Source organism: Dendrobates tinctorius, unplaced genomic scaffold, assembly GCF_039654945.1.
Source record: "Dendrobates tinctorius isolate UK_male_01 unplaced genomic scaffold, ASM3965494v1 ptg000404l, whole genome shotgun sequence".
Taxonomy (NCBI): Eukaryota; Metazoa; Chordata; class Amphibia; order Anura; family Dendrobatidae; genus Dendrobates; species Dendrobates tinctorius.
The window spans coordinates 2,703,089-2,725,386 of NW_027362069.1; the positions used below are offsets into that span (position 1 = coordinate 2,703,089).

Consider the following 22,298-nt stretch of genomic DNA (forward strand, 5'->3'; position numbering starts at 1 on the left):
CTTTATTTTCCATGTAGCCAGGGCCGGACTGGGAGTGAAATTCAGCCCTGGCATTTGTAAGACCACAGGCCCACGCCTTGTACCCTCTGTAATCTTGCTCTCTAGATAGTCTAATACAGGTCAGCGGCCTACAATCACAACGTTTAGTGTTGTGATCTGCAGAGCTGACAGCCACTGAATTATGGCCACTTTAGATGGGCCAATAATCATGAAATGTGGGATTGTAAGAGCGCGGCTTCCTGATTATCGGCTCATTTCAATAGGTCAGTAATCACCTGATGGAAGGAAAAATGATTATTAGTCACGGCTTAAAAATCCAGGTTCTTGGTGGCACATTGCTCGGGGTAAACAGGACATGCGCTCCTGAGAACAGGACAGTCTACGTGCACAGAACATATTACCAGTCGCTGTGTGCACAGAGAAGTGCGTCCTCCTGTGTGAACAGGCCGTAGAGGACACTGACTGACGTGTCTATGGCTGGTCGGTGGTCGTGGACATGCTGGAGCACAGTAATGACCGGAAAGTCTCAGTCAGACGGCCGTTTCTCACGTCCATGTTCTCTCTGTGGTTTTCATTAGTTCTCTTCCATTATAGTCTATGGTGCTGCTCACAGGCTCATGTTTTTGCAGACTGTGTCTCCCCAATAAAAATCAGAGACATTTTCGTTTTTTATTGTTGTCACAGACACAATCCCCTCCACAAGTCTCTGAACCTGCGCCGATCACAGACCCCACATAGATCGCCCCAGTGCACACTCTGTGCGGATTAACACTGTAATGTATAGGAGAAGATTTTCATTCATTTAGTTTTTCATACGTGAAAATCACTAAAGTTCCCGTCTGGGGGCCGCACCCATCACTGGCCCATGTGTAGTGACTCATTAACCAGTTTATCGCTGCCTTGCCTTCCTTATAGAAGCGGCAGAGACTGGACAGATGGTTTTCATGCTGGGATGCCTGTATTTTGTGGCTGCAGAACCAAGGTAAGGGGATGTGCACACATCTTTGTCAGGCGGATTGAAGAAGCGCCACAAACCTGCCGCTAAACATGAATGTAGTGCACGGCAATGGAAAACCACATTGCTGTACCCGCTCCGTCTGATACGTCTTTTATCTGCTTCAGTGCTTGGAAACTGAGGCCATTAATACAAGTAGCACATTCTGTCACCTGCAACTATAATAGAGACTATCGAGAAAAGACGCCGGTGGCACAAAAGACATGGCGCCTTCAGGTAAAAGACCGGAGACACTTTCCTGAAGCAGCTCTGCCCCCTGAAATAAAACTGTGTGCACATACCCTAGATACAAACACTAGGCTACAGCACCCTGCAAACACTGAGTACAAGAATCATTCTAAGGCCGGGGTCACACTAGGGTGTGTGATGTGAGAAACACCCGGCACTGCCACCGGCACTCGGACCGGAGTGTGCGGCTACATGGATTTCTAAGGGCCAATGCAGACGGCCATATATATCCTCTGATCTGAGAGAATCGGCCAATTATACTGTACAGCTGACACTTGGATCAGGATCTGACCCGAGTGTCAGCACAGTGTGGTCCGATTGTCTAGGATGAGAGATTCAGAGAACACTGAGGAAAAGATGGAGAACAAACTCTTCTCCATTGTGTCATCGGAGTGCAGTCCAGTGTTTTCCACGCACTCATTGTATTGCATTACTGAGCGTGATCGGAATATCATACGTTAACAATATATAATATATAACGTATGTTCCAACCCCATGGATAGAGGCAAACACCTTGGTTGCTTCAGAAAGACCTTTTTGAGTCAGGGCTACCATCCAAGAACAATAGAAAACCAAATTACAAGAGCCACCAGAATGTCAAGGAATCACCTGCCACATTACAAAGCTAAAGAAGAGAATAACCGGGAGCCTCTAGTGGTCACCTACAACCCAAATCTGGAGGTGCTAAGGGGAGTGGCACGGAAATTACAACCTTTACTACAAAAAGATGCCCGATTACAATCCATGTTTCCAGACCCCCCACTACTGTGTTTTAGGCAGCCCCCTAATCTAAGAAGCATCATTGTCAGAAGCTCCCTGTCCTCTCCAACAGCTGCAGGAACCTTTCCTTGCAACCAGAAAAAATGTAAAACCTGTCCATTTATAATGACCACGGACAAGCTAAAGATCCCCACCTCACATCAGGACTACAAGATCCCAGGTACTCTCAGCTGCATCACATCTAATGGGGTGTACTTAATTATTTGTACTAAATGTCCATCTGGGGGGTCTGTATGTGGGGAGACTGGGCAAACACTGAGAACAAGGATGAATTCTCATTGCCACACAATAAGAGAAAAAAGAAGGGATCTACCTGTGGCAAAACATTTTTGTATCCCCGGTCATAGCATGATGGACCTTAAATTACTTGTATTAAAAGGTAACTTCAACTCTCAGAGAGACAGGAGGGTCTGGGAGTATAAATTTATGACAACTTTTGACACACTCAGTGCAGGAATGAATGTGTCGCTTGGATTTATGTCTTTTTACATCAATTAAGGAATTTGCTCTTCAGACCTTCTGTGGTCATCACACAACACAGAACCAGACCCCAATCAGAGGGCAATAAAACCTTCACACTCCTAATCTATAAACTGTTCCAATATTTATGACAATTCTGCTAAATGTTACTTGTCTTATCTGTTGCGTTATTTTTGTGCTGTTTTGTGTATAAATATGTGATTTTTCAGATGTTGCATTAGTCTAGCCTGATGAAGAGACCTGAGGAGTCTCGAAAGCTTGCAATGTGCTACCACCTTTTCAGTTAGCCATTAAAAGGTATCAACCACTGAGGACTCTCAATTCTAAATATTCTTTTATCTACTGGCTAACACGGTACAAAGATATATATCCTTCCTGTATCAAAGTCATTTGAACAGTTTTGGGTGGAGGAGAATGTTGTGATCTAGAGGCAAAATGGTGATCATGGTAATACGGCCGGACTACACCACCGATAAAGCAGCCACAGCCGGTGACTGAGAGGAATCTGTGACTTCTCTGCATTCAGTGGTCACTACTCACCTGGGTAGTCATATGTGGGAATCTCCTCTTTACACCACTCATCATCTCTCACATATGTCTCTGTAGTATTAATATGGGTCAGATCTTCACCCTGAAACAAATATTGTAAAAGTCACCGACAGATGGAGAAGTCCCATCTATGATCAGCTCTAATCCTGCCATCTCCACCGCTCTCATTACACAAGTATAAAACATATAATACTGGTGGATAAAACAAGACTGAGCACAAGACCTTCACAGCCGTCTACACATCATAGGGGAGATCTCCTGACACCTTCTCTCCATCTACCTGATGATCCTGAGGAGCACTGGGATCTTCTTGGTTACAGTCCTGTGGAGGAAGAGGACGGGGAAATCTCTCTGATGTTGTCCTCTTACTGGATAGATCTGGAGGAAACACATACAGGGACTGAATTCATTATCTACATATAGATAATTATAGGCCGTGTGTATTTAGTCCTGTCTATTACCTGGTGATGTGAGGGGCTGGGGAACCTCCATTATGACGTTCTTGTACAGATCTCTGTGTCCTTCTAAATACTCCCACTCCTCCATGGAGAAATAGACAGCGACATCCTGACACCTTATAGGAACCTGACACATACAATGATACCGTCATCCCCCCGATCCCTTCTTCATAGTGTTACTGTATAATGTCCCAGCATTCCCAGCAGTGTCACCTCTCCAGTCAGCAGCTCAATCATCTTGTAGGTGAGTTCTAGGATCTTCTGGTCATTGATGTCCTCATGGATCAGGGGGTGAGGTGGAGGCCCCGTGATTGGGCTCAGGGGTCTTCCACATCCCTCAGACACAGGGTCCTGACAGCGATCACTAGAGGTCTTCTTCACCACTGTGTAATCCTGGTTATGGAGAGACACATTAATAAATCTCACTCTAGACATTTCCAGAGTCCTCACCTCTCCAGTTCTGTCCATCTGTTATTCCCATAGATAAGAATGATGTAATGTGAGGTCATCAGAATCTCTCACCTCTCCAGTGAGACGGAAGAGGATCTCTAGGGTGAGGTGTAACATCCTCTCCGCCATCTTGTCTCTGTCCATATCCATCCTTGATGGGTAAATCAGGAAAATTCTCTTCTGTAGAAGATCTTCACTGAGAGGATCCGATATTGTAGAGACCTGAATGAGAAGAAGATGATCCGATGTAACACCATAAGAATCCTGTGTAATAATACAATTACTGGAGATAATAAGGGAAACATATGAGGAGATTTATTATCTTACAGGGTTTAGTTTTCTTCCCTGACATCTACTAATAAAACCTATATATTTAGGACACAGACAACAAGCAGTTTCCTCCTCGGAGTCGGCAGCTGAACACGTTCCTCATAGACTCATCTTCCATAACGCTAATTCTCGTCTCATTACCGACACTGGAATCGGCATTAGCAATACTGCAGGAGATATTCATTACACGCGACATGAGAAATAACTCCTTCATGATGAGGACGACATCTTCATCTTCTACTGCGGCTCTAGAGACAGATCTGGCCAGAGTCGGTCACTGCCTCCATCCCCACCGGCCGTCTATATGAAGGTTTCCCGTCTTCCCCGCACTGGAATCTTCTCTCTCGTTAGATCTCAGCTCTGAGTCACACACAGAAGTTTGAGGCTTTTCTGGAAGAACAGGACAGGAGAGATCTGAGGCCGATGTCTCCATGTACAGGGTTTCCCCTCGGGATAAGAGGCTTTTCTGTCCCTTTCCCCCAATTAGAGGGGACACCTGTGGATATCGGGGTCTTTACCGGCTGCAGTCCTGGGGGGATTTACTCGGTAACGTGGACGTTGGACAAACGTCACCATCAATTCCCATCAGAGTGAAGGAACATCGCTCCTCTATTCAGCTCTATGGATCCATGATGAAATTCACTGCGGCCCCTGCAAGAAAAGAGCAAAGTCTGGTGAGACCCCCGAGGCCGGAGATTTCTACAGCTGCTCTGTGCACACAGGACCTGTGATGAGGTCACAGGAGAGGCGGAGTCAGGGGTCACATGATCAGGGGCCTCAGTGTGGGCAGGACTCTGCTGTGCTGGTTGTCATGGTGCTGGATGAGGGGAAGTTTATGTGTGGGGTCAGGAGGGGTTTACAGGGTAGATGTAGCAGAGCCGCGTGTGTACGAGGTGTACGGAGCGGAGCCGTGTGTGTACGAGGTGTACGGAGCGGAGCCGTGTGTGTACGAGGTGTACGGAGCGGAGCCGTGTGTGTACGAGGTGTACGGAGCGGAGCCGTGTGTGTACGAGGTGTACGGAGGGGAGCCGTGTGTGTACGAGGTGTACGGAGCAGAGCCGAGTGTGTACGAGGTGTACGGAGCGGAGCCGAGTGTGTACAAGGTGTACGGAGCAGAGCCGAGTGTGTACGAGGTGTATGGAGCGGAGCCCTGTGTGTACGAGGTGTATGGAGTGGAGCCGTGTGTGTACGAGGTGTACGGAGCGGAGCCGTGTGTGTACGAGGTATACGGAGTGGAGCCGTGTGTACGAGGTATACGTAGCAGAGCCGAGTGTGTACGAGGTGTATGGAGCAGAGCCGTGTGTGTACGAGGTGTACGGAGCGGAGCCCTGTGTGTACGAGGTGTACGGAGCGGAGCCGTGTGTGTACGGAGCGGAGCGGCGTGTGTTCGAGGTGTACGGAGCGGAGCCGAGTGTGTACGAGGTGTACGGAGCGGAGCTAAGTGTGTACGAGGTGTACGGAGTGGAGCCGTGTGTGTACGAGGTGTACGGAGCGGAGCCCTGTGTGTACGAGGTGTACGGAGCGGAGCCCTGTGTGTACGAGGTGTACGGAGCGGAGCCGTGTGTGTACGAGGTGTACGGAGCGGAGCCCTGTGTGTACGAGGTGTACGGAGCAGAGCCGTGTCTGTATGAGGTGTACGGAGCGGAGCCGTGTGTATACGAGGTGTACGTAGCGGAGCTAAGTGTGTACGAGGTGTACGGAGCGGAGCCGTGTGTACGAGGTGTACGGAGCGGAGCCCTGTGTGTACGATGTGTACGGAGCGGAGCCCTGTGTGTATGAGGTGTACGGAGCAGAGCCCTGTGTGTGAGGTGTACGGAGCGGAGCCCTGTGTGTACGAGGTGTACGGAGCAGAGCCGTGTCTGTACGAGGTGTACGGAGCGGAGCCGTGTGTATACGAGGTGTACGGAGCGGAGCTAAGTGTGTACGAGGTGTACAGAGCGGAGCCCTGTGTGTACGAGGTGTACGGAGCGGAGCCCTGTGTGTACGATGTGTACGGAGCGGAGCCCTGTGTGTATGAGGTGTACGGAGCAGAGCCCTGTGTGTGAGGTGTACGGAGCGGAGCCCTGTGTGTACGAGGTGTACGGAGCGGAGCCAAGTGTGTACGAGGTGTACGGAGCGGAGCCAAGTGTGTACGAGGTGTACGGAGCGGAACCGTGTGTGTACGGGGTGTGCAGAGCGGAGCTGCCTGTATACGAGGTGTACGGAGCCGAGCCACGTGTGTACGAGGTGTACGGAGTGGAGCCGTGTGTGTACGAGGTGTACGGAGCAGAGCCGTGTGTGTACGAGGTGTACGGAGCGGAGCCGTGTGTGTATGAGGTGTGCGGAGCCGTGTGTGTACGGGGTGTGCGGAGCGGAGCTGCCTGTATACGAGGTGTACGGAGCGGAGCCGTGTGTGTACGGGGTGTGCGGAGTGGAGCTGCCTGTATATGAGGTGTACGGAGCCGAGCCGCGTGTGTACAAGGTGTACGGAGCGGAGCCGTGTGTGTACGAGGTGTACGGAGCGGAGCCCTGTGTGTACGGGGTGTGCGGAGCGGAGATGCCTGTATACGAGGTGTACGGAGTGGAGCCGCGTGTACGGAGCGGAGCCATGTGTGTACGACCCCCACTTTCAGAATGGGAACTCTCACCCTGTCTTCTACCAGTGGTACTCCCAAGGTATAACATCTATTAAGCACTTAGTCCACCCCGAGGAATGACGGATATGCTAAAAAGGAAGAAAAAAATGTTTATAAAATGGAAAGAGGGAGGCATATCTAAAGAAGAATATAATGCGGTCTGCAGAACCTGCAGGGCACAAATCAGCTAAAGCTGAAAATGAATTGAGGCTTGCAAGAGATGTCAAAAGCAATAATAAAGGATTTTGGGGATATGTCAAAAGTAAAAGAAAAGTCAAAGATGCTATAGGATTTTTACAGGATGAAAATGATGAAATGGTAAGATAGGATGTTGAGAAGGCTGAACTTTTAAATTCCTATTTTGCATCTGTTTTCTCTCAGAAAGGAAATGTAACATCAACTGTTATTCACTGTCCTATTAAGGGAATAGAAGAATCCAGGATATCTATAAACAGAAAGATAGTGAGGAAACACTTAGCTAACCTAAATGAATTCAAGTCTCCAGGTCCAGATGAATTACACCCCAGAGTACTGAAGGAGATAGCAGAAGAAATTTTTGAACCCCTCTCCATAATCTTTGAAAATTCTTGGAGAACAGGAGAAGTGCCAGAAGACTGGAGAAGAGCAAATGTTGTTCCTATCTTCAAAAAGGGGAAGAAGGTGGACCCAAGCAACTATAGGCCTGTGAGTCTGACTTCTATACCAGGAAAGATCTTTGAACAAATTATTAAACAACATGTATGTCAGTACCTGGATAAGAATGAAGTGATTAAACAGAGTCAGCATGGGTTTGTAACTAATAAGTCATGTCAGACTAACTTAATTTCCTTCTATGACGGTATCACTGATTGGGTGGATCAAGGAAATGCTGTAGATATAGTATATCTTGACTTCAGCAAAGCATTTGACAAAGTCTCTCATACAATCCTTATTGAAAAAATGACTAAGTATGGAATGGACAAGGCAACTGTTAGGTGGATTCATAACTGGCTTAGTGATCGGACCCAAAGAGTGGTCGTAAATGGCTGCACATCCAGTTGGAAGAATGTCTCAAGTGGGGTACCACAGGGCTCTGTCCTGGGCCCTGTATTGTTCAACGTCTTTATCAATGATTTAGATGAAGGAATTGAGGGTAAACTGATTAAATTTGCTGATGACACAAAGCTAGGAGGGATAGCTAATACTAGAGAAGAGAGAGAGAGGATTCAAAAAGATTTAAGATTTGTAGAAGGATCAACTTTATTCTCATTTGCACAAGGAAAGACTAGAAGCAATGGGATGAAACTGAATGGGAGGAGACACAGATTAGATATTAGAAAAAACTTTTTGACAGTTAGAGTGATCAATGAGTGGAACAGGCTGCCACGAGAAGTGGTGAGTTCTCCTTCAATGGAAGTCTTCAAACAGAGGCTGGACAGACATCTGACTGGGATGATTTAGCGAATCCTGCTTTGAGCAGGGGGTTGGACCAGATGGCCCAGGAGGTCCCTTCCAACTCTACGATTCTATGATTCTATGATTCTAAATAAACTGGAGAAGTGGGCAGCAACTAACACAATGGTTTTTAACAGGGAGAAATGCAAAGTACTACATCTGGGCAATAAAAATGAAAAAAGCATATATAGAATGGGAGGAATAGGGCTAAGTGACAGCACATGTGAAAAAGACTTGGGTATACTAATAGATCACAGACTGAATATGAGTCAACAGTGTGATGCAGCAGCAAAAAAGGCAAATGCAATTCTAGGATGTATTAACAGAAGCATACAGTCTAGATCACGTGAAGTCATTATTTCCCTCTATTCCTCTTTGGTCAGACCTCATCTGGAATACTGTGTCCAGTTTTGGGCACCACATTTTAAAAAAGACATCAACAAACTGGAGCAAGTTCAGAAAAGAGCGACCAGAATGGTGACCGGTCTGCAAACCCTGTCTTATGAGGAAAGGTTGCAGGATTTGGGAATGTTTAGTTTGCAAAAGAGAAGACTGAGAGGAGACTTAATAGCTGTCTACAAATATCTAAAGGGCTGTCACATTGTAGAAGGATCAACTTTATTCTCATTTGCACAAGGAAAGACTAGAAGCAATGGGAGGAAACTGAATGGGAGGAGACACAGATTAGATATTAGAAAAAACTTTTTGACAGTTAGAGTGATCAATGAGTGGAACAGGCTGCCACAAGAAGTGGTGAGTTCTCCTTCAATGGAAATCTTCAAACAGAGGCTGGACAGACATCTGACTGGGATGATTTAGCGAATCCTGCTTTGAGCAGGGGGTTGGACCAGATGGCCCAGGAGGTCCCTTCCAACTCTACGATTCTATGATTCAATAGAGGAGCTGAAATGTAAATATCCCACTGCCATATTCCCTCCCTTCCAATACTTGCAAGGTAAAAGCTATGTAACAAAAGTATTAGCACATCTTTCTGAATATGAATGGAGACCATCTGTGCTTAGATGGCTCACGAAATCTAATTCTCCATCTGGCCAAATAGCCACTAATTACAAATTCATCCATGCAGCTCTGGATTATGAACAATTCCAATTTCCAGTAACAAAATGGCAGACTGAAGACCCCAGCATGTCCTGCGACACTATTCTGAAAGCTCTAGACCCAGCCTACAAATTCCTCCTTCCAGCCCGTTTCCCAGAAATGAGATTGAAAATCTGTCACGGCTCTTACCTGACTCCACAAAAGGTCATAGAATGGGGTTGTACACAACTTCTAAATGTTTTACATGCCATTCCCCAGAAGCCAACCTGTTTCATTGCTTGTGGGCATGCTCCGTCATTAGACTATTTTGGGAAAGAGTACGGCAATACACCGCCACACATCTGACAAACTTTGCTCCTGATGAACCCTTATGGGCCATATTTGGATACCTAAAACCAGATAATTACACCTGTTCTCCAGGGGCCCGTAAACTTCTGCATTGGGTGGCGGCTGCCAGTACTAAGGCCGTTTTACAGACATGGATCCACGACCATGCCCCTCCTTTCAATAAAATGAAAAAAGTGGTTTGGTACCATGTTAGCCAGTAGAAAAAAATATATAAAGTGCTCTCAGTGAGAGAAACAAAATAAGAATCTTGTGGGTATGATACCTTTTAATGGCTAACAAATAATAGTGAATGTTGTTACAAAGCAAGCTTTCGGGACTGCTTATGTCCCTTCATCAGCCTGAAAGCTTGCTTTGTAACAACATTCACTATTATTTGTTAGCCATTAAAAGGTATCATACCCACAAGATTCTTATTTTGTTTCTCTCACTGAGAGCACTTTATATATTATTTTCCTCCTTTCAATATCTTTCTAGAGAAGCTGTCGTTCTTGCTTCAAATGGACTGGGTTGAGGCCTCTACATAAAGAGGGAAGGGTGCAGGCCTTTTTCAAAACTTGGGAAAGCTTCATCTGTCCTCAGCCACAGCACATCCACAGCAATATTAAGATCTGTTCTCAGCCGACAGTCTGGTACCAGGAGCAACTACTACTGGGGGAGACACCTGTCCACTGATGTCTGGGTGAACCGCTGCAGAGAGACACTTCGGGGTGTTTGGGGTGTACTTTGGTGTCAGTGGGTCCTGAACTTAAGATTGGACACATGTGCTGGGTGTCTGATGGGTAAACATTATGCTTGTGTTTGACATGCCCCCCGCTTCCTTCTCCCTTTTTTCCCTTCCCCGGTTTTTCAGGTTTGTCTTGATCTATTGTTCTGTGTACCGATGTGATCTCTAATGAGGAGGTTTATGTTACATATGCTTCAAATATTATCTGCATGGATATATGTAGGAACATTTTTTTTGCATTCAATAAAAACAAAGATTAAAAAAAAGACACAGCTGGATCCCAATGAAGGAGTAGAACCATCTCAAGGAGGATCACAGGGAAATGGACAGCATGAGACTTACATACGAGTGTCTGAGCAAAGGGTCTGAATACTTATGACCATGTGATAGTTCAGTTTTTCTTTTTTAATAAATTAGCAAAAATTTCTACATTTCAGTCAAGATGAGGTGCAGCGTGTACATTAATGAGAAAAAAAATGAGCTTTTCTGAATTTACCAAATGGCTGCAATGAAACAAAGAGTGAAAAATGTAAAGGGGTCTAAATACTTTCCGTACCACTATATATGTAGGGCGTATTTAGGTCATTGAGTGTAAACCGGCAGTGAGTGGGGCCGCCATATCGCAATGTTAGGGTGCCAACCTCGGCGGGAAGGCGGGCTGAGTGATAGGCCGTAATATGGCTAGATAACTTCTCCTCTCTGTACCTCTGATATGATAAGCCCCCCTTTATAAAGTATTAGAATCGCTGTAAATAGGAGGGTCTCGTTTTTAGCTATTTTTTCATCTTCCCACTCTTCCATTATCATGGCTCTAATGTGTTTGTTAGCTGGAAAGACTCTGTTTCTCTGGGTTCACAGCCCCTAAACATTTCATCCTGTATTGAGTGAGCCATTTGTGCTTCCTCAGCTTTCATTGTACTCGTTCTGTATCGTCGGATGAGAAATAATCTTTATTCCTTTCCTCTGGGAGAACCTGAGGCATTTCCTCTCCACCCTCCAGATATTGGTACCGATCATAAGAACCTTCATCTTTCTCTGATGATACTTCCGTTTCCCACCTGGCTCTCTTATGACGGGACATGACCTGTACTGTCTGAGGGGGAACTGGACTGGAAGCTGTGCTTAGCGCGTCTTCCCTAATTATAGACCTCATGTCAGCCATGAATGAGGTCTGCTCCTTCTTTGGGATCTTTGTAATACATTCAGCACACAGACGTTTCTTATGTGTCACAAGTAACTTAGCCAACACACCTAACTACTTTGGCACGGAGGGTAATAAAAGGGATTTTTTCCTTGTAACTGTATAGCTTGCCCCAATATGGAGAGGAGATTGACATTTAGCTTGAGTAAATAAACCAATATATTTGGTTGAAGATCATTAGATCTAGTGATCTTCAACCAAATATATTAGTCCACCTGACCTAATATAAGTGTTCTTTAATCTGTAACTGATGTAAGAATGAAACGTTTTGTTTACTACGATTGTGGACATTAAATTATTGTTTGATCACTTAAATTGGGTGCTCAGCCCATGAACTGGGGTGAACCCTGACATCACCGCACGAACACTACCAACGCCGGCCAAAAATTGCTGAGCAGTGGAGTGAATAAGCCGGAAGTTATTGAGCGGCCCCGGAAGTAGATATGGTTGGGATACAGGGAGATGGGAGGACGCGTCGCTGGACCAGTAAGTATAATTATAATGTTTATTATTAATTTTATTCTTTGTTTTACAGCCCTCCCCATCCCATATCTATAAAGTCCAAGCTCGGGGTTCGGACACAAGTTCACGTCATCTCCGGCCCCGAGATCAAACTTTACAAAAAAACTCAGGAGAACCCACCGATATTGGTCATCGGGGGGTTCGCCCATCACTAATGGACACAATTAGAAACTAAATGGATCCGGCAATTAAATCCCTGACATCCCTATGGTGTAGATGAAGTTCTCAGCTTCTCCCCTTTCCTATAGGGGGTTTGGTGGAATTCGTTCTCTACACTCTTTATTACATAGAACAGTTTTCTCTGATCTCAATGTGTCTTATTTGTTTCTTATTTCCCCATAATACAACGGTCACAAGATCGCCGATCTGCACGTTACTCTCCGATGGTGATGATCCTCTAGACATCCGGACAGTCAGGAGCATTGGTTCCCATCTGTGTCTCCCCACTATTCTAACAATGGACGCTCTCTCCGCGATCATTTCCTCCTCTATACGGTTATTACGGGGAATGACACTGTGATGACTTTTCTTCTGGGAGAGACACAGATCACATGTGACTAATATTGCAGTGTGAATAGAAACTTATATTTCCGGTATTTTTCTGCCCTTACATTGTGGGTTATGAGGTGTTTGGGGCTTGTTTTTTGTTCCACCCCTTTTTTCCTTTGTTTTTATCTTTCCAGTTGGTAATTGGGATTCTAATATAAGCCCATATACAGGGCCGGCTCCAGGTTTTTGAGGGCCCCGGGCGAAAGAGTCTCAGTGGGCCCCCCTTTTAACACATACCATGATTCATGCCGTGTGGCATCCGTGGTGCTGGCCAAAAAACGGACTTGTCTCCATGTGGATCACACAGACACACGCTCTGTAGCAAAACACGTTCATGCAAAGGAGGCTATTGATTAGGCCGGTTTCACACTAGCGTTTATGAGCGCAGCGACGGCCTGCGCACGGCTGCCGCTAAGCCCTGCCCCCTGCCGTGCCTCCACCGGTAGCTCCGCCTACCGGCGCATGACGCTGCATGCGCCCTGCGTCCCCTATCTTTATCACTGGGGGCGCAGGCCGTGCGTAATATGCATTTGGCGGCGCATGCGCCTTTTTGACGGTGCGCCGGCGCAACCAAACTGCGGCAGGTTGCGTTTGGCGCAGGTTGGCGCACCGTCAAAAGGATGCATGCGCCGCCAAACGCATATTGTGCACGGCCTGCGCCCCCAGTGATAAAGATAGGGGACGCAGGGCGCATGCAGAGTCATGCGCCGGTAGGCGGAGCTACCGGCGGAGGCGCGGCAGGGGGCGGGGCTTAGCGGCGGCCATGCGCAGGCCGTCGCTGCGCTCATAAACGCTAGTGTGAAACTAGCCTTAGTAGTGTACGTATAAAGGAAAGATGAGAAAGAAAGGAAGAACAGAGAGAGAGAAAGAAAGAACAGAGAGAGAGAAAGAATGAACAGAGAGAAAGAGAAAGAAAGAACAGAGAGAAAGAAAGAGGGGAAAGAAAGAACAGAGAAAGAGAGTACGAACACGGAGAAAGAAAGGAAGAACAGAGAGAGAGAAAAAAGGGAAGAGAGAGAAATAAAGAAAGATTAGAGAGAGAAAGAGTGGACAGAAAAAAAGAACAGAGAGAGAAAAAAAGAAAGAGGGGAAAGAAAGAACAGAGAGGTAGAGAGAAAGAAAGAGAAAGAAAGAACAGAGAGAAAAAAGAGAAATAAAGAAAGAGGGGAAAGAAAGAACAGAGAGAAAGAAAGAGAAAGAAAGAACAGAGAGAGCGAAAGAAAAGAGAGAGGACGGAGAGGAAAGAAAGAACAGAGAGAGAGAAAGAAAGAGGGGAAAGAAAGACTAGAGAGAAAGAAAGAAAAAGAACAGAGGGAAAGAAAGCATGGCCAGAAAAAAAGAACAGAAAGAAAGAACAAAGAGGGGAAAGTGTAAGAGAATGGTCAGTTATAATATACTGAGCAGCCATGAGCGACTAGGCAGCCATTTTAGGAAAGTTAGGAAAGAATATATTCAACTTTTATAATAGAAATAATACGATGTACTCTGTAAAAGCAGATGGAGGATGTAAAATGAGATCATGCCCATTAACAAATTTAGTTGATGTGCCTACAGGTAAATTGGATCAGCCTTAGGGCAATGAGAAACTAAAACCAACGAATATATGGTGAATATGTGAATTCATGATAGTGTTAGTAGGAAACAGACTTCTGAAATTGTCAAATGTATTAATTTATGGGTTTAGTCTAAGAGCAGTAATAAGATTAATGACAGTAGTTAGAGATAATATTGGATTTATGTGGTTTTTAATGTGGTCTGGTGAAAAGTTAATTACTGATGTAATGTTGTGCCACTTCTTCCTTAGTCCAAAAAGATATGATGTAACCATATACGCCCTTTTGCTATAATATGTATACAGCTTTCTTTGTTTGCATAATGTATAAAAGGCACCTGCAATCTAGCTCGGGGCCTTATCATCGCCAGACTTCCTAGCGAATCTCTGCCCGTCTGAATTCCTGTTTTTGCCCGCATATTTCAACTTCTTTGCCTTTCTGTTCTGTGTTGCCGTGTATCTCTGAATAAACTTCGACCTCAGCTTTAGAGGATTGTCTGCAGTTTGGTCCGGCTCTTCCAACTCTCCATTAGGACTTTCTCTAACAAGTGGCGATTGCCAGCCAGGAGGAGCGGCTCCGGAGAGCGGCCTCCAGAGGAACCTTTGGAAAAAGTTGCAGATGAGAGTTTCAGGTTGGAAGAGTGAAGAAAAAAACAAAAAAATGCGTGTGGCCACACGTGAAACCGATCAAAGGAAGTCAGCCTGAAGGAGAACCTCTCATGATTGCTCCGAGAACGCCTGCCTGATTTTTTATAAGAAAAACACGGACAAAGAAAAAGACTATAAAAAGATGAGTAACTAAGAAGAAGCTATCTACAAGGACGTGAGAATTTTTTTTTGTGTGCAAGAAGCTTTAAAAGGGCGTGGGGAGACGCCTGGCAAGCTAACGAGTGAGGCTGAAATCATGGCTGCACCTCTTTTGATATCTGGTCAAAAAGCTGCAGCGAGGTCTTCCATCTGAGAGGTGTAAGTATCTAACGTTGCTTAAATTGCATTTGCTGATACTAGAACAGAGTAAAACATCCTTGTAGACCACTGTAAATGTGGAGTGGTTACGGAAGCAGGCAGAGAAATATGCTGGCACACCCCAGCTGGAGGGGGTTAATGTGGAAACCACGTGGCTAAATTGTATGCAATGGTTTACCACAGAGAACAGGGAACTAGATTGAAAGAATTCGCTAGGGAAAAGTAACAGCCGGGTATCGGCTTTGTGTAAGACAGTCATAACCTTTGATCAGGCTCTTGATAAACAGTCTACACCACAGTATGTATATGAGGTCACCCGGGCAGGGGCAGCGTATGGGGAGAGCTTAGAACAGTTGAATGAGACATTGAGACAAGCAGGAGAGACACAAAGGGAGGGGGTTGAGTTGGAGCCTTTGAAAGCACTCATAGCACAGATGGAGTCTGCAGTGGAGAAGTGCGGGGCTGGTCCAGAAACAATCTCGGAATGGAAATCAATGATACAAGACTGGATAATGGAACACACAGATACACTGGATAGATTGTTCCGACATCTTCAACACATGCAGGCACAGTTAAGTAAAGAATTGATCGAAGAGGAAGGGGATGATTCATCACAGGTAGATTTTAAATTTAACGCCGACACTGCCTCTACCCCGAGAAAGAGTCCTGGTCAGATGTCCCTGGTCCATCTTAAATTTATTAAAAATTTGCCTAATTGGGAGGAAAGTATGGGAGTGTTTTGTAATGTCCTTGGCTTTGAATCATGGCTTGATAAATTCCAAATTAAATCTAGGGAGGATGCTTCCCGTTATTTCATGTCTTTTGTGCACCCTGAGTTCATGTGTCATCTTCGAGCCCAGCAGGCGAAGGGTGTTCCGTGTGATCTGACAGAGCCGCAGGGAAGAATGAAGTTTGTGATTTCACAGAAGTTAGGGGGGAGAAAGCCCTCTCCGGCATTGTTAGATTCTTTTAAAATTAAAAAGGGGAGTGATCTCAGGATGGAGGCAGATAAATGGGTTGCAGCCTGGTGCGTGGTGTTTAATAAGACCTTAGACACTATGGACCAGGGTGATAAATTTGCTATGATGGAACAATTTGTAAAAAAGGTTCCCTTAGAAGTTTTTAAATCAGGAGTTTTGCAAAATGCTGAATCCATTGAAGACGTGGTTGAGGCTTTATTAACTAATGTTAGGACAATGCAATCCGAGGTGAAGGGTGATGAGTCTAATGTTTTTGCATGCCATTCACCTCGGGGTGTATCTGCTGATTTGAGGAGGCCAGGAGTTCCAGGGGGTACGGCCAGGTACCGAGAATGGGCAGGTCCCGTTCGGCCGAGCCCCCACAGGATCCCATGAGAGGTCCTCCCTTGTGTTATTTTTGCGGACAGTTGGGACACTTTAAACGTTTTTGCCCCAACTTTGTGCCAGGGCCTATATCCCGAGAGCTCCGGGAGTTCTCTAGACCACCTTTCGAAGTTAGACCTCTGTATCCAGCAGTGAATGACCCTAGGCAGTATCAGCAGTACAACGGTCTTCAAATGGTTAACCCAGTCTCACAGGAGACTTCTGCTCCTGCTCCTTCCCCAATGGCTTTCACTCATCCGCGCCCGGAGGTCCATGCTATTCAGGGAGGGGTCACTCCTCCTCGTCCCTACGCTCCCCTGATCAAGGAGCTACGAGAACATGAGGACCGGACCCTGACTAAGGATCTCTTTGGGGCGGAGGTGGCAGCTGTTGGACGGAAGCCGTGTCCAGATGGGGATAATGGATTTTTCGGGCTTACCACGGCAGATAACACTGATTGATGGAGTGCTCTCCCTGTTCCCCTTACCCTCCTTGCCCCCCTTTCCCTGGGCAGGGACGGTAGACCTTATGTCAGAAGGAGAATAGAGGGGTTGCCGTGGGAAGACATCCTCATCGATACAGGAGCCTCAGTTTCAACAACAAGACACAAATTGCAGTCACCCCCTGGACTGCCAGAGAATACTACCACGTTGGTAGGATTTGAGGGCTCCTGTATTCAAGCAGTAAAAAGTCGTCCAGTGAACCTGAGATTTCAGGACACAGGGGGATCGAAGCAAAGGGGTCTTCGATGCGCTTTTTGGGTAAACCCACAGTTACGGTCCACTATTTTGGGAACTGATGTTTTGGGAGCAATGGGAATTGTTGTTGATTTATGTAACAAAGTCTTGTGGCGGAACAAAGAAGCCACTATCTGTTCTGTAATTGTACTTGTGGAGGAGTATGAGGAGAGCCACAAATTACCCATTGCTAGCTTCGGATTAGGTGCTAATAAAAATGTTGAAAAGGCTGACAATGATGCTTTGAAAAATGTATTGAAGCAAAGGTTCCCTGAATTGTGGATCTCAAAACTGATTGTGGGTTAATGCAAACTCAGGTTAAAAGTGATGGTGAAAAACTGCCACCTTTCCAGCGTCAGTACCGTATTCCTGAGGATGCCATCCCTTACATAAGGGTTGCAGTCAGTGAGTTGGAAAAGCAAGGTGTTGTTGTGAAAGGTAATTCCCCATGTAAAAGTCCTATACTACCTGTAAAAATGGAAGATGGCAGTTTTCGAATGGTGGTAGACCTGAGACTTGTAAATAAGTACACTCCTTCAGCAGCTCACCTTGTTGCATCTGTCCGTGAAGTTATGTCACAGCTGCGGAGTGATTGTAAAGTGTTTTCTTGTTTGGACATTGCAAATGGCTTTTTCTCAGTACCCCTAACACCTGAATCTGCCCTCCACTTCGCATTCACTTTCGAGAATGTGCAATACTTGTTCACGCGGCTGCCCATGGGATTTCACAGTTCTGTGGATTTCCATCAGGCATTGGCTCAAGTGTTAGAACCCCTTGGTTACGGAGACAAAGTCTTACAGTATGTGGATGATCTATTGATTCAAACTGTCGATGAATGTGAACACAGAAACCCTTAGAAATGTTTGTCAGACTTTACAAGATGCAGGACTCAAAATGAGTCTAGATAAAGTACAATTGATGAAATCAGAGGTTACATTTCTGGGTGTGTCTGTCTCAGCAGAAGGAAAGAAACCCATGCATGATAGGGTTAAAGCTATTCAGGCTGTTCCCCTACCAACTAATGTCATTGAGCTCAGAAAATTTTTGGGTCTTATCAACTTTTCCAGAGAATTTATTGAAGATTTTGCTTATCTGGCTAAACCACTGTATGATTTATTGAAAGATGTTAATGATGATTTTGCACCTGTCAATGTGGAGGGAGCCGCCTTACAGGCTTTTGAGGGATTGAAGTGCGCCCTTACGGCAGCTGCCGCATTGGTTAACCCTGACCCTTCCCAGCCTTTTTACATTCAGACTCATACCGGTGATGTCTCTATTTCTTCTGTGCTTCTACAAAAATGGCCCAAAGAAAGCCCAGAAGTGTCTAGTCAGTTGTATGCCCTAGGTTACTACTCTAGGTTGCTTACACCTGTGGAAAAAGGATTCACTCTGTGCATGAAGCACCTACTGGGCGTGCACTGGACTATAATAATAATAATAATAATAATTTTTATTTATATAGCGCCAACATATTCCGCAGCACTTTACAATTAAGCGGGGACATGTACAGACAATAAATTCAATACAAGTTAAGACAATTCAAACAATGACATTAGGAGTGAGGTCCCTGCTCGCAAGCTTACAATCTACAAGGAAATGGGGGGACACAGTAGGTGAGAAATGCTTGTTAATTCAGGTCTGGCAATTATAATAGGGATTTTCATATAAAGCTGCATGATCCGGTCATCAGCCCGTGTGTTTAAGCGCAATAGACAAGTATCAAGTGCAGTTATCATGTGCATGAAGGGTGTGGAGACAGATGAATAGTAGGGTGCAGATTCAGAATAATATTTGGAAGGAGGGAACAGGGCAAAGTTAGCTTGCTGAGTAGTTGATGTGATAGGCTTCTTTGAAGAGATGGGTTTTCAAAGCGCGCTTGAATAGGTCAGGGCTAGGTATCAGTCTGATCGTCTGGGGAAGTGCATTCCAGAGAGCTGGAGCAGCACGAGAGAAGTCTTGGAGACGGAGGTGCGAGGTTCGGATTACGGGGGATGTTAGTCTTAGGTCATTTGTAGAACGGAGGGCACGTGTAGGGCGATAGACAGAGATGAGAGAGGAGATATAAGGCGGTGCAGAACAGTGGAGAGCTTTGTGGGTGAGAGAGATGAGTTTATACTGGACCCTGTAGCGAATAGGTAGCCAGTGTAATGACTGGCAAAAGATGGAGGCATCGGTGAAGCGGCTGGACAGAAATATGACCCTGGCTGCCGCATTCAAGATGGATTGGAGAGGAGAAAGTTTGGTAAGAGGGAGACCGATCAGAAGAGAGTTGCAGTAGTCCAGACGAGAATGAATAAGAGCGACAGTAAGAGTCTTAGCAGTTTCAAAGGTGAGAAAAGGTCGGATTCTGGAGATGTTTTTAAGATGCAGGTGACAAGAGCGACTGAGTGATCGGATGTACGGAGTAAAGGAAAGTTCAGTGTCGAATATGACCCCAAGACAGCGGGCATGCTGCTTGGGAGTTATGGTTGAACCCTCCAGGGTTATTTCGATGTTAGGTAGAGTGAGGTTAGTAGAGGGGAGAAACACAAGAAGTTCAGTTTTAGAGAGATTTAGTTTCAGATAGAGGGAGGACATGATGCTAGAGACAGCAGACAGACAATCCTTGGTATTTTGAATTAGGGTAGGGGTGATGTCAGGGGAAGAAGTGTATAATTGGGTGTCATCAGCATAGAGATGATACTGGAACCCAAATCTGCTGATTGTTTGTCCAATAGGGGCAGTGTATAAAGAGAAGAGGAGGGGGCCTAGGACTGAGCCCTGCGGGACCCCGATAGTAAGGGGACGAGAAGAGGAAGAGGAGCCGGAAAAAGATACAGTGAAGGAGCGGTCAGAGAGGTAGGAGGAGAACCAGGAGAGGGCTGTGTCCTTGAGGCCTATAGAGCGGAGCATAGTGAGGAGGAGCTGGTGATCCACAGTGTCAAATGCGGCAGAGAGATCCAGGAGAATCAGCAGGGAGCAATGACCTTTCGATTTAGCTGTTATTAAATCATTAGAGACTTTAGTGAGGGCAGTTTCAGTAGAGTGTAAAGAGCGGAAACCAGATTGTAAGGGGTCGAGAAGAGAGTTATCCGAGAGATAGCGGATTAGACGGGAGTGGACCAGGCGTTCCAGGAGTTTAGAGATGAAGGGAAGGTTAGAGACAGGTCTGTAGTTAGCAGTGCAGTTCTGGTCCAGGGATGGCTTTTTAAGTAAAGGGGTTATGATGGCATGTTTAAATGAGGAGGGAAATATACCTGAAGAAAGAGAGAGGTTAAATATTTTAGTCAGGTGAGTGGTGACCACTGGTGAGAGAGACTGCAGGAGCTGTGAAGGAATAGGGTCACTGTTGCAGGTTGTAGGCCGAGCAGAAGCGAGGAGCTTGGAAACTTCTTCTTCTGAAACAGGCTCAAAGATGTCTAGTGAGCTTGAGGTGCGGCAGGGAAGGGGATCCAGGCACTGAGGAGATAGGGCTGAGATATCCTGATGGATGTGGTTGATTTTTTCTAGGAAATAAGTGGCCAGATCCTCACCGCTGAGGTTGGTGATGGGGGCCTGTACTTTAGGTTTCAGGAGGGAGTTTAAGGTTTCAAAAAGTCGTCTTGGGTTGTTGGATAGTGAGGTGATGAGGGTGGTGAAGTAGGATTGTTTGGCCAGATGAAGGGCAGAGTTATAGGTTTTGAGCATGAACTTATAGTGGATGAAGTCTTCTGCTAAGAGAGATTTTCTCCACTGCCGCTCTGCACACCTCGAGCAGCGCTGAAGAGAGCGTGTTTGTGTTGTGTGCCAGGGCTGCTTTTGTCTGTGTCGGGTCTTTCTGCGTATAGAAGGTGCTGCTTCATCTAGGGCATTCTTCAGTGTATTATTGAAGTGTGACAATGCTATGTCTGGACAGGAGAGGGTGGAGATGGGGGCTAAAGATGTGTGGAGATTGTCCCTAAGCTGTTGGGTATTAATGGTACGTGTATTCCGATAAGTGTGGTAAGTGGGGGTGTTCCGGGTGAGGAGACAATTCTTGACAGAGAAGGAAAGAAGGTTGTGGTCCGAGAGCGGGAGAGGTGAATTAGTAAAGTTGTGCAGCGAGCCGGGACGGGAGAAAACCAGGTCCAGAGTATTCCCGTCCTCATGTGTAGGAGAATTAGTAAACTGTGAGAGGCCGAATGAAGAAGTTAGAGAAAGAAGATGAGAGGCAGACTGGGAGAGCGGATCATTGATGGGGATGTTAAAGTCTCCCATGATGAGGGTGGGGATGTCACAGGACAGAAAGTGAGTAAGCCAGGTGGTGAAGTGGTCTAGAAACTGGCGGGAGGAGCCTGGAGGGCGATAAACGACCGCCACTCGTAAGGAGAAGGGCTTAAAGAGTCTGACGGCGTGGACTTCAAAGGAAGGAAATGTAAGTGATGGAACCGGGGGGATGACCTGGAAAGCACATTGTGATGAAAGGAGCAAACCAACACCTCCACCCTGTCTGTTCTCAGGTCTGGGGGTATGTGAAAATTTCAGCCCACCAAACGAGAGAGCGGCAGCAGCGGTGGTGTCTGAATGCTGGATCCAGGTTTCTGTAATAGCCAGAAGGTTAAGGGAATTAGAGAGAAAAAGATCGTGAATGTAAGTCAGTTTGTTACACACAGACCGTGCATTCCAGAGAGCACATTGGAAAGTGAGAGAAGGCATGCACTGAATGTTAATAAGATTAGCAGGGTTTCTATATGCAGCTGGAGGAGAGTAATGTATGCTGGTGGAGGGAGGCCCAGGGTTGGGGGAGATGTCACCTGCAACTATTAAAAGGAGAAAAAACAGAAAAAGCAGGTGGTGGGATGATTTGTATGAATGTTTTGAGTGCTGCATGGAGGTTTTGGATGGTTTGGTGTGGGTAAGAAATGTCAATAGAGCCTCAGAGTTAAACATGGGAGAGGGGAAAAGGGAGGGGTGGATATGCAGAGAGTGCACAGAATGTGTAAAAGGGCAGGCGAGTTGTT

The 22,298-nt window shown here is 46.0% G+C and overlaps 1 protein-coding gene across 1 annotated transcript; it reads right to left on the bottom strand.

Annotated features, from left to right (window-relative positions):
• Positions 1-264: 264 nt before the first annotated feature.
• On the bottom strand, positions 265-11,551 carry LOC141076420 (uncharacterized). The gene is made up of 6 exons (XM_073563872.1): positions 11,390-11,551; positions 3,724-3,903; positions 3,514-3,637; positions 3,333-3,430; positions 3,044-3,134; positions 265-275 (listed from the first exon to the last, which is right to left on the bottom strand). Exons 1-6 carry the CDS (start codon positions 11,549-11,551, stop codon positions 265-267), a joined length of 666 nt encoding a protein of 221 aa, XP_073419973.1.
• Positions 11,552-22,298: the final 10,747 nt, after the last annotated feature.

Coding starts and splice junctions, on each gene's coding strand:
- LOC141076420 (XM_073563872.1), bottom strand. CDS start 11,551: ATGTCCCGTCATAAGAGAGCCAGGTGGGAAACGGAAGTATCATCAGAG. Junction 3,904..11,389: donor CATCCGACGATACAGAACGA/GTACAATGAAAG, acceptor CTCCATAACCAG/GATTACACAGTGGTGAAGAA. Junction 3,135..3,332: donor GTGCTCCTCAGGATCATCAG/GTAGATGGAGAG, acceptor TATTTGTTTCAG/GGTGAAGATCTGACCCATAT.